Raw genomic sequence first — 13,450 nt, forward strand, 5'->3', positions numbered from 1 at the left:
ACACACACACACACACACACACACACACACACACACACACACACACACACACACACACACTTTGTATTGTATGATAGAGGTTCCAGATTGAATTGAGGCGAATATTTGTAATGTTCAGAGGTTGTTGTGTTTAATATTCATGAGAATATTTGTCATTGTTCAAATGATAATAAACATTTGCATAAAGCATATTTGTCCACTCATATGTTGATAAGAGTATTACAAACTTGAAAAATATCCCTCTAAGGTACATTTAGAACAGATAAAAGATGTGCGATTAATCGCGATTAAATATTTTAATCGACTGACAGCCCTAGTATATATGTCATGATGTATGTATTTGCCCTGTGCTGTGTGTTGTACTTTTTATTGTCTGTTTATTGTATGTTGAATTGTATGGAACAAGCTGTAATAATCTGCACTGAACACGAATTCCACCAGCTTGGCTGTGTGGTCATTAAAGATTCTAATCTAAGACACTAAGACTAGCTGGTCCCTTGTAAAGGTCAGTCCACCTTAAATGAGCAGTGGGTGATAAGCAGGTTAATATATATCCTTTATTTAACCAGCTAAAAGACTCAGATTAAAATCTCTTTTCAAAGAGTGACCTGGCCAAGAAGGGCAGCATGTACAAAGTTACAACAGATAAAACACAGACATGACAGGCAGACAAAAACAGCTGTAAAACACAAATAAAATGGCACATTAGCCAGTCAATATGCGAAGTAAAACAAACTATTAAAAATCAAAGTTAAAGGCAGGACACAGGAACTTGGTCCTGAGGAGATGTAATGATTATTAAACAAGAAATAGTCGAGTCAAGGGGTCGTAGAAATGAACATTTGTGATTATTAGTGAATCGGTTGCAGTCGGGTGAAAACAGGCTTAGGGAGTAACATATTACATGTAACGGCATCAGGATACAAAATAGACAAATGTATTCCCTTACCAACACACTTGGTCTTTTTAAACGATTACGCCATTTAAATCTTTTGCCACAAACTTTGCAGATCTATTTTTCCTCTCCTGTGTGGATTCTCATGTGTGACTTTAAATTTCCACTCTGTGAAAAAGCTTTCTTACAGACTGAGCAGCTGTGTGGTATCTCTCCTGTGTGGATTCTCATGTGTGTCTTTACATTTCCACTTGTTGAAAAAGCTTTCTTACAGACTGTACAGCTGAATGGTTTCTCTCCTGTGTGGACTCTCATGTGTGACTTTAAATGTGCACTCCGTGAAAAAGCTTTCTTACAGACTGAGCAGCTGTGTGGTATCTCTCCTGTGTGGATTCTCATGTGTGTCTTTACATTTCCACTTTTTGAAAAAGCTTTCTTACAGACTGTACAGCTGAATGGTTTCTCTCCTGTGTGGATTCTCATGTGGTCCTTTAAACTTCCACCATGTGAAAAAGCTTTCTTACAGACTGTACAGGTGAATGGTTTCTCTCCTGTGTGGACTCTCATGTGTGTCTTTAAATATGCACTCAGTGAAAAAGCTTTCTTACAGACTGAGCAGCTGAATGGTTTCTCTCCTGTGTGGACTCTCATGTGTGTCTTTAAATATGCACTCAGTGAAAAAGCTTTCTTACAGACTGAGCAGCTGAATGGTTTCTTTTCAGCACTACGTCGTGGATCACTGACAGATTCATGTCTATTTTTCAGTGTGTTTGAGCCTGAGGCAGGTTCTCTGGTCTCTTTCCAATCAGCACTGTCTTCAGTGTCAGGTTCAGAAGAGTCTTCAGTTTCATGTTCAGAAGAGTCTTCAATGTGGTCCTCAGTATTTGGTTGTAAACTGTTCTCTGGATCTGAGTTCCTGGCTGGTTCTGGTCCTCGACAGTCATCTCCATCAGCTTCTGTTTCCATGTGTTCAGTTTGTCTTTGATGAGGCTGAGAGAACTGAGGTTTCTCTTCATCATCTTCACTCTTCACAGGGTCAGGAGTGAAAGTGGACTTGGTGATATCAGCCTCCTCCAGCTCCTGAAGCTGCTCTCCCTCCTGTTCCTGCTTAATGTGTGGGGGGGGCTCTGGGTCCTCCTGGTCCAGACTGGTGCTCCACTCCTGCTGGTCAGGGAGAGGCTCTTCTTTAACCACCACCAGCTGCTGGACGTCTGCAGGAAACAGGAAACACACAGTCAGAACAAACTGTTAAGTGTTAGCATTTAAAAATCTCATCACCATTACAATGGGGGACATTTTGCAGCCCTAATTAATGCCTTTGCTTTTATATTTTCACATTATCTTTCTTAGTCCCACCTATTGTGTATTTGTGTTGGCTCAAGTCACCTCATGTAGCCCAGCCCCTTTCCACTTCCAGTTAAAAATGTAAAAGGTTTTTTTCTTCTGGCGTAGCACTAGCCGCAATGTCAACAATGAATTGTATTTGGGATCGTTCACAGATACACTACGCCTACAGCATAGAATGAAAATGCTCTGTTACAAATTAAAATCCTGCAGTCAAACCTTATCTAAGTAAAAGTATGCAAGTATTAACAGAACATTTGACGGCACCTTCCTATGTAACAGTAATGATGGTGCAGTAAAACGTTCCCTGTCAGTGTTTAATTTATGTTGTTTCTTGATTATTTTGTATGTTGCATTTTACTGCTGCACATGTTCAAAGTTGCGCTTGTATAAATGATTATGGATGAGGGAACCTGTAAACTTTTTTAGAGTTTTTCCCCAGAAAAAAATAGTTTTTTATTGTATTTCATGATTACAGGAAATCATAATCAATTTGAAAGAATAAACGGTTTATTGAAATGTGTCATGTATTTTAACAAACTAACCGTAAAAATTAATTATTTTCCATTGGTAAAATTAGCTGCATTTTCTGTAATTTTACTAAAAAATACTTTTGTTATGGCTATATATCACTGTAAAATACATAACAAATACTTTTAATACTCATTTAAAAAATGTATAATTGCAAGAAAATGTATGAGTAAAGAAAGAAATATTTTGTAATTTTGCTTAATTTAACCACTACTTCACATTTATAAACTGAAAAACACAGGTATTGACTATTCTGTTATAGTAAAAAAAAAACTACATTTTAACTAGGGCTGTCAAGTTAACGCGTTAATAACGTGGGGCTAAAAAAAATTAACGCCACTAATCATTTTAAGTCAAGTTTAATCTGTATATTTTGTCCTCGGCCGCCCCGTAGTTTCAGAGCGCATCGAGTTTAAAATACCATCTACAAGCTGATGCTGACAGCCCCGCTCCTGCCGTCTGCTTGCGGCAGACCACACTTCCACGCTCAACGGCAAGCACCGACTGGCCATCGGGAGCACCGGGAGGGTGTGTGTATGTGTGGCGCGAGAGAGAGACCTTACCTGTATTGGTGTTGTTGTTAGCACTGGTGCTAGCTAGCTGCGCTAACGGATATAAGGAGCTGTTTAAATGAAAACAGAGGAGCGACATTTCGCCGAAGGTAGCCAGACAGTGGGACATTGTACGAAAAGTCAGCACACTCACACTCAGCACGGATAGTGCGCACAACGATCACACACACACACACACACACTCAGCACGGATAGTGCGCACAACGATCTCACACACACACACACACACACACACACACACACACACACACACACACACACACACACACACACACACACACACACACACACACACACACACACACACACACACACACACACACACACACACACACGTTGAATTGAGGCAAATGTTCAGAGGTTGTTGTGTTTAATATTCATGAGAATACTTGTCATTGTTCAAATGATAATAAACATTCGCATAAAGCACTCATATGTTGATAAGAGTATAAAAAACTTGAAAAATATTCCTCTAAGGTACATTTAGAACAGATAAAAAATGTGCGATTAATTTGCGATTAATCGCGATTAACTATTTTAATCGACTGACAGCCCTAATTTTAACACATTTTGACTTTGAATTTATTGCTACATTGGTATTAATTTGAAGATTTAAATTGTTAAATATATGAATTTCATGTTATAAAAACTGTGTAAAACCATAGAGTTAAAAAAAAAACGTGACTGTTATTAACATGTTGGGTGCGAATTCCTACCAGAGCACAATTCAGATATAAAATGATGATATCCACCAGTAACAGCCATAGACTGTGGGTTATAGGCAGTGTTGGGACTAACGCGTTAAAAAGTAACACGTTACTGTAACGCCGTTAGAGTACTAGTTACTGCCAAAAATAACGCGTTATTTTTTAAATTCAGTAACTCAGTTCCCGTTACTACATGGTGCGTTACTCCGTTATATTTTGTATAGTCTCGGATCCCAGACGTTGGTGAGCGGCGCCAACAGCGAGGCGAACAGAGATGAGAACTGTACTTAAGTACAGTACTTAAGTAAATGTACTTAGATACTTCCTGTGTCACATGTGGAGACACGCTGTGGGCGTTTTTGTGTACTAACAAGACTATCATGGCGGCAGCGGAGCTCAAGTCGAGTTTCTCCGCCTGGAGATTGTTATGTATGTGTCACATCAGGTGTGACTGTGCCTTTAAGATGGCACCGGATGTTTTGGGATGTGTGAACCGGATACAGTTGTGTTGTTGCGGTGTTGTCATTGGAGCGTATGCAACAACGTGTTAAATAAACGGTCAACCTAAATGTCGTAGTCCATAGTCTTATATATACACAACAGAGATATTCTCACTATTTCACTTTTGTCGAGCACAAAGAAAAGAAGGTTTTAGTTAAATGTAAGTTGCGTCGTGGCGGGTCAAAGATCCCATCTACTGCCCAAAACAGCAATTAAAATCTGTTGAAACATCTGCAGAAACAACATGCTGGGACGAAGCTAGTAGCCTAGCTAAGACCACAGATCCAGACTCATCCCACGCCACTCCACCTCCACCTAAGCAACAGCGGCTGGATTTTAACCGAGGGACTGCTAGCCAGGGAAAAGTTGATAAAGCCATTGCACGGTATGTTGTAGAACATATGCAGGCTATTTTTACTATTTCTATTGCTATTTCTTGATCAACAGATTGTATTATTCTCCAATGCAGTAACAGTACTGAAATGAAGGCTATAAGGGCATTAATTGGAGCCTTTTTTTAAGTAACTAATGCGTTACCTGTACTGTTGTTGGTGTAAGTAATCAGTAAAGTAACTAAGTTACTTTTGAAATGAAGTAACTAGTAATGGTAACTAGTTACTGGTTTTCAGTAACTAGCACAACACTGGTTATAGGAGACATTTGTCTATGCCATGATACATCTATAAACTAGCTCAGAGCTGCCAGAATTCACTGCAGGCAAACCTAATGTGACCACTCACTTTTGATTTCTAAGTAGAAGAAGAAGAAGATATAATGTATTCATCCCTCAGAGGGAAATGTCTTCCCCCACTCTGTTGTGTTTAAAACATTACACACACAGGGAGGATGTACATGCACAAACACACAGAGCATATACAGTGGGGCAAAAAAGCTGGCTATCTGGCAGCCTCTCTGCGATCCCCTCTCCCCTCTCCTATCCGCATGTGGTTGTGTTTGTGCATGTACAGCAGAGTCCTGCACGGGTCTGATTTTCAAGACCCGCTCCCGCCCCGCACCCGTGACGTGCAGTACCGAACCCGCCCCGCTACCCGCACATATTGCCAATTAGTTCCGCAACCCGACCCGACCCGCCGGCACATGATCCGCAACCCGACCCGAACCCGCATATATATAAGCAGTGACAACGTGCAATTATTAACACACGCAGTTGCATATTTGGCTCAAAAAGCCTGGGATGTTGATTATTCTCTCCATCTGGTTGACACCAAAAGCCTCCCAGACGTTGGATTTCGCTCTTGAGGAAGAGTTATTGAAAATGCTGTATTCTCCGCTATAGAGAGCTTCACGTCAGCCATTCAGAATGTGGTGCGCTCAGCAGCAGATAGATGCACTGCAGAGGTTATGATTATGCTCGGTACCGCGGAGGAGAGGTCTGAGGATTTAAACATTAAACTAAATTATTATTGTTTAAATATATTTATTATGCAACACCCGCAACCGGACCCGCATCATCTTTGTTTTACCCAGAAGCGAACCCGGAAAAAAGCGTTTGAAAAAATACCACCCGCAAATCACCTTTTTTGCGGGTCACCCGTCGGGTACCCGCGGATACCCGACCCGATGCAGGACTCTGATGTACAGTACATGCACAAACACAACCACATGCGGATAGGAGAGGGGATCGCAGAGAGACTGCCAGATAGCTGGCGCCAGGGAGCAGTTTTGGTGTTTGGTGCGTTCACAACCGAAGTAACATTGACCTGCTGATCTCTTTCAACACAAGAAAAAGATGTGCCAATTTCTGACATCATTTAGCTTTTCAGATCATCAGAGACGTGAATCTACCGCAAAGTGCCTTGTGCAGCTCACACAGAGTGCATTCTCGTAGCGATTGCTACAACTGCATGTGTTTGTTAGGAAAGTAGCTTTAAGAAATGTATCAATGTTCTAAAATGTGTGACTTTAACTCAATATTTAAAAACAGAGTGATTGGCAGACAGTATGCAAAAAACATATTGAGTTTCACTGTAAGTAAAAAATGAAAGGATCTAGAAGTTAAATAACATTAGCATCTTCCATAGGCCTTATCACACTAGCATGTACAATCAAGCCAATAGCATAACATGCTAGCAAGCATACCATATGCTACCACTATGCTAAATTGGTATTAGCATTGCAATTACAGTAAAACAAACAACCTATGTTGTCCTTGTGGACATCTAATAATATCCATCATATTGAAAGAATAGGCCTTCACCAAAGCATGTTGACAAAGCTAGTAACAACAGCGAAAGACCTTTACAATCCAAGTCAATTAACTTAAATATGTATTGTGATAATGTCCCACACAGCTAGTTGGTTACAACAATCTGCAGTGATGTCACAGGGATTTCAGGCAGCAGGTAGTTGAAGGTTGAAGGTTAATCCATTTGCTATGGCTACAACTGCCTCGTGGAACAACAACGTTTTCCTTTCTGTTTGTTTAATATAGGAATGCATCTTTGTCTATCACACTTTGCTTCTGTAGATCTCCCATCTGACTTTATTGTGAGCTTGTGTTTTCAAAAAGTAAATTGAGCATGTTTTATGAGACTGAACAGTCACATAGGGTATTTGACTCTCTTAAAACCCAGGTAGGTGCAGAATAGGTTTCTCAAAAAGAAAGCAATCAGGAAGGCAGTACTATGCATGACTACAAATGATAGTAAACTATATGTACACGTTGATTAATACTTAACTTGTACTTGGGACAGGACTGCAAAGTACAGATGGGATATTCTTGATCATAATCAAACATATAAATGTGCACCAACATTAGTTATCAGTAGAGATGTCCCGATCCGATCACGTGACCGGGGATCGGAGACGATCACGTGATTTTCAAAAGATCAGAATCGGGAGAAAAAAATCGGGGATCGGGATTTTTTTTTTTTAATACTTTTTTTTTTTATTATTCAATGTTACAAAACAAAAATGACCATGTTCAAGTCTTAAAGTCATCCTGAGGCCTTATTTTTGGTTTCGAATTACACAACATCATGTATGTGTTGCTTCTTTGGGGCTCGTTTTCATAGACCTGGTTGCTTATTTCTCTCAAATCTGGCAACAGAGTGGGCAGGGCGCAGTGTCTAATTGTAGCAGTAAGCTAACGAGTACTGATAAGCTTTATTTTGTTTTGATTAGGGCCGAGACTCGATTAAAAAAAAAAAAAGTGCAATTTTTGCCATAAAGTGTAGCAATAGCATATTTAGGAATATAGTACATTTCAGAGATTCAGGTAGCCTATAGGTAGGTAGACCTTCTGTAAACTATAACACTTTGTTTTTTAAGTAAAACACAATACTTTCAAGTACATTCAGAACATTGGAAACCCTGACTATTAGAAAACATCTCTCTGTTGCTTCAGAGGCCATAACAGACTTTGTTGATTTACCAACAGTCGATTTAAAAAATCTAATCAATTTCAGTCCAACTCTCTCAATAGCCTTGGCCAAAACAATAAACAGTTCAACATAAAGTGCCAGTTGAACCAACAACGTAATAAATAGTTCAACATAAAGTGTACCATTTAAAATAAAATAAAGAAGTGCCAGTGATTGACCTCAATCCCTCCTATTCTTCCAATATCCTGATGAAAAATAAAATCTCTCTGTTGCATAGGCCACTGTTTGATCAACGCGAATTGGGTGTGGGTCCTTGTACTCCGAGTCGGGCTAACGTCCACGCTAGCTTCCACGCTAGCTGCTATATGTTTTGCATTGAGGTGATACTTGAGGCTTGATGTGCTGCGGTGATATGCAAATTCATTTTTGCATAATTTGCAAACAACCGTGCTCTTATCGATGCTTCCATCCGTCCGTTTTTTAAAACAAAATGTCCCATCCATGGGGCCAACCAAAGCGGTCTCATCAGCTTCTTCGTTCATGTTTGACTATTGTTCACTGTGGTTTGTTGTTGTCTGAAGTCATGAACGTTAGTTTGTGCTCCAGTATAATCGGTACCCCTGAAACTCATCCAGTGAGAAACGTTCCGCGGTGCAAAAATAAGTGCGATTAAAATGCGTTAATCTTTTTAACGCGTTAATTTTTGTGTAATTAATTAATCTTAATTAACGCGTTAAAGTCCCAGCCCTAGTTTTGATCCAATGCTACACAACTGAACTGATCCTATATAGCTGTGAAAAAAAGAAGCTATATCCATGTTGGATAGAATATTCAATTTAAATAAAAAAATAACCTTAAGGGACAACTTGAATGCTTTTCTTCTTTTTTTTCTCTTAATGCATTGCATAAAGATCGGATCGGGAAAAATCGGTATCGGCAAATTGTCAAAATCAAATGATCGGAATCGGATCGGGAGCAAAAAAAGGTGATCGGGACATCCCTAGTTATCAGTGTTCTCTATTCTCAATTTAAAAAGAATAAACTGACAATAAAGAAGTCTTATAACATATTTTGTTTGTGTCTTTGGAAGGCCTTCAGTGTTTGTTTTATTATTTATCAACTAGTTACATTGTCATTTTGTAAATAAAGAAAATAACATCCAAAGAATTAAACAATTATAATAGCAATGTTAATAGTTTGCACCCCATTTTTTACTTTTAAATTAATCTTTATGGTGTGGTGTTACCAATTCTTAGAATAATACAAGGATTGGATGTTCATCAAAGGATTTTCATGGCAATCGATTTGCAGCCAATCAGAGACGAGACTTCTGCTGCACATGTTTCAGAGTTACTTTTTAGCAATATTATTTAATAAATAGTTTACATTGTCACTAACTCCTAATGTTAGCTCAATCCTTAGTTTTATAATCGATTTTTTCGTGGGCATAATGTTACACACAATGCACATTATCCATATCTTTTAGATCCTATGTTAAGGCTATAAACAGAGGTGGGAGAAGTTATCAGATCTTGTACTTGAATAAGAGTAGAAGTACTCAGGTCTTATACTTGAATTGGTATTACTGTACTTAAAGCGGCTGCTGTGTTATTTAAGTTATTTTTGCTCAAGCATGTGCAAACTTGTGTCTCTTTTTTCCCCTCAGCTGTTAGCTGCAGTACCAGTAATTGCAAGCTACCAAAAATAAACAGCAGCCAGAGATCCTCAAGTAAGATTTCTTGCCATATTACAAGTTTTATCAATTCTCAATGTCCTATGTGGTATTGCTATGCAAACAGTGAAAGGATATGGAAATCATCAAGGGGTGGCTAACATATGTTTTTCTGCTGACCCTGTCCAGAGCAGTACATTGCTTTGCTTCCAGGTGGTTGCTCCTGTCTGCATCTCCAAGCTCGAGGCATACCGGCCATCAGTGGCGGACTGGCCATTGGGACGTTCGGGACGAATCCCGATGGGCCGCTCGGCCCACTTCGGTACCGGCAGGGGACGGACTGGCCATCTGTAGAATCACCAAACGGCCGGGTCGGTTCGCTGTTTTTAAAAACGGCATCATTGAAGTTGCGCTGACAGGCGACAGAGGTCCACCGTTTCCCAGTCTGCCCCTGCCGGCAATCATCTACTCTCGGTAATACACTGACTATAGATAAGTACTGTACCTTATAAAACCCCACTTTAAAACACCCAAACTATCCCTTTATGATGTGACATTTTCTACACTGTTAACTAGGGATGCACCGAATATTCGGCCACCGAAAATTATCGACCGAAAATGGTTAAAAAGACCCTTTTGGCTTTCAAAAAAATATCACCGAATGTCAGAGAACAGGGTTACGTCAGGGTTACGTTGGTAACCTAACGTGTTGTTGTGATGACGTAATCAAAACGTGGCGACAAGCACGGCGCGCGACCATGCTCGCGGCTGGCTCACAGCCAACATGTCTGCCGCTTGGAGATACTTCAAAATATCAGAGAAGACGCGCGGATTGCGATTTGTCAAACGTGTTCAGCTGACATTTCTCGAGGGGGTGTATCTGGAAAGACTTTCACCACTTTGGGATTACTCCACCACTTAAAATCTAAACACCCGGACAAATATGCGGAGTATGCTCAAATCACTAGCGCACAGAAAGAAAAAGTCCTTCCTAGCACCCCGACTCCTTCTGTGGCGGACCTTTTTGAAAGGGTAAAAAAGTTTCCCAGTGATGGTCCCAAGGCAAAGGGCATTACTCGGAAGATAATGGAATGCATCGCCATGGATGATCAACCGTTTTCTGTCGTACAGGACGTTGGATTTCGTAGGCTTATTGAGCACATTGAGCCACGTTATTCCTTGCCTAGCAGACGGCACTTAGCAGACGTGTGCATACCTGAACTGTACAATGTCGTTGCTAATCACATCCATGAGCTCCTGGCTACAGATATTACAGCCATCAGCTTCACGACAGACATATGGAGCTCAGACGTAAGCCTCACCAGTATGCTCAGTCTAACTGCACAATGGATCGACAAGGATTTTAAACTGCAAAAGATTCTGCTGCATTCACAAGAGTTTAGGGGGGTCTCATACAGCACAATCCATCTCCTTGGCATTCACCAATATCTTCGACACATGGCACATCGACCGACCTAAAGTGCACGCAATAGTCAGAGATAACGCAATAAATATGACTAAAGCTATGGAAGAAGGCAATCTGAGTATTATAAATACATGTTGGCAATAATTGATTGATGAGATTTTACATTAATTTATATTAATGTTTTAATTACTTAATGACCTTTGTACTAGTTCCCCTATTCTTTATCAAGTAACATTTTAGATGTGTTTAATGTATTATTGAACATATTAGGGATGCTCCGATCGCCAATTTTGGGCCGATCGCCAATCGCCGGAATCAGCATCGGCCTATACCGATCCGATCGAGTGGGCGGGGCCTATGGGGATCTTCCCTTTAAAGTGATGTTTAAAACTCAGTTAATGGGTCTCATTCACTGGCGCTTCCACAAACAACAACCAACAATAATTATTACATTCAGATTAAGTACATTATTCAAGTTTACATTAACTTTGGATAATAACAAGGGAGAAATGCTCTCTCTCTCTCTCTCTCTCTCATCTCTCTCTCTCGTCTTCTCTCTCTTCTCTCTCTCTCTCTCTCTCTCTCTCTCTCTCTCTCTCTCTCATCTCTCTCTCTCTCTCCTCTCTCTCTCTCTCTCTCTCTCTCTCTCTCTCTCTCTCTCTCTCTCATGCAGATCACTGATCCAGTAATGAGTAAGTGTGTTAGGTCTAACACTTAGCGAGCTTGTTTTGCTGCGCACAGAGAAAAGTGTCATGTATTTTACGTCATGCGATCGGCTCTCGCGATCGGCATTTTTAGAGAGCCCGATCGGAGCATCCCTAATATTTATTCATTGATTTCTTTATGAATTATTCTCCCGCAATTTGAATTAATCCAAAGTATTTGTTTTTATTTGCTTTTACACATTTACAAAGAAAAGGTGAACAAAGAAGCACATTAAAACTAAAGTATCAATGTATGTCACATTTAAACAACAAGTGCCCACATGCATGGGTCATATTTAAATCATGTGGTGATTGACATTATTCACCTCGTAGAAGGATCCGAGACTGAACCGAGCATGGCAAATAACGCCGTTTTTTTCAAACTGCCGGAGTTTTGGGATACATCTGCGGCTGCATGGTTCGCACAGGCGGAGGCTCAGTTCGCCCTCCGCGGAGTAACTGATGACGCATCACGCTATTTCCACGTTGTTTCGGCACTGGGAAGCTCCAATGCGACCCGGACGGTGGGCTTTATTACATCTCCCCCTGCCCAGGATAAATATGCAGCGTTCAAGGCTTTCCTGCTAAAGACTTTCGAGCTGTCTCGGTCGGAACGGGCCCGACGCCTGCTCGCTATTCATAGCCTGGGAGACAGCAAGCCTTCTGACCACATGGAAATGATGCTCAACCTGCTAGGTACGGAAGAACCCAATTTTTTGTTCATAGAACTGTTTCTTCGGCACATGCCGCCGCATGTTCAGACAGCGCTCGCTAACACGGCTATTACTGAGCCACGCGCTTTAGCCGAAGAAGCTGACCGGTTCTTCCTGGCCACCCAGCGTTTTACCCCTGAGGTGCTGGCCCCGACACGCAGCGGCTCCTTCCCTGGTAGAGGCATGCCACCTAGCAGAAGCTCCAGGGCCGACGTCAGCGACTCCAGCCCTGGCCTGTGTCAGTACCATGCACGCTATGGGGCGAAAGCGAGGATGTGCCGTCCCCCCTGCACCTACAAGGAAACGGGAAACGCCAAGGCCTGCGCTCGGTAGTGGCCGCGAGCGTGGGCACATCCAACCGGCTCCTGTTCATCGGGGACACCCTCTCTGGTCGCAGACTCCTTTGTGACACAGGAGCCCAGCGGAGCGTCCTGCCGGCTACGGTGGAGGACGCCGCCGGTGGGGGCCACGGCCCACCTTTCACGTCCGCTAACGACACCCCTATCCGCACCTATGGCACAAAGACAGTGGACCTGTGTTTCGAGGGTCAGCGGTTTAAGTGGGATTTCATCACGGCTGACATCTCCTTCGCCCTCCTTGGCGCAGACTTCCTGTGCGCTCACAGACTGCTGGTGGACGTCAAGAACAGCCGCCTGGTGGACGCACTGATGTTTGCCTCGTTCGCATGTACCCGCGGCGAGGCGTCATTCAGCGGGCTCTCCAGCTCACTCTCACAGGGTGACAAGTTCCAGCACCTTCTCAGTGAGTTTCCCGACTTGACGCAGCCCACCTTTTCCGCTGCCACTACCAAACACAGGGTAGAGCACCACATTGACACTGAAGGCCCCCCAGTCTATGCTAGGGCCCGGCGGCTCAACCCTGACATGCTGTCGGTCGCCAAGTCGGAGTTCGACAGCATGGAGCGTCTGGGCATCATCCGCCGCTCGGACAGCCCTTGGGCTTCGCCGCTCCACATGGTCCCTAAATCAGCCGGTGGCTGGCGACCGTGTGGTGACTACCGCCGCCTTAACGACGCCACTA

General features: G+C 42.1%; 1 protein-coding gene across 2 annotated transcripts in view; it reads right to left on the reverse strand.

The window, feature by feature from the left end:
- Positions 1–543: 543 nt before the first annotated feature.
- Positions 544–13,450, reverse strand: part of LOC307013548 (uncharacterized protein) — a gene marked incomplete at its 3' end in the record, with an annotated part of 315,140 nt that continues 302,233 nt past the window's right edge. For both annotated transcript variants that reach the window (XM_079640949.1, XM_079640950.1), the window contains exon 2: positions 544–2,106. In XM_079640949.1, coding sequence (XP_079497075.1) covers positions 1,013–2,106 — 1,094 coding nt within the window. The remainder of the gene's footprint in view (positions 2,107–13,450) is intronic.

Source organism: Notothenia rossii, assembly GCF_949606895.1.
Source record: "Notothenia rossii genome assembly, chromosome: 7".
NCBI lineage: Eukaryota > Metazoa > Chordata > Actinopteri > Perciformes > Nototheniidae > Notothenia > Notothenia rossii.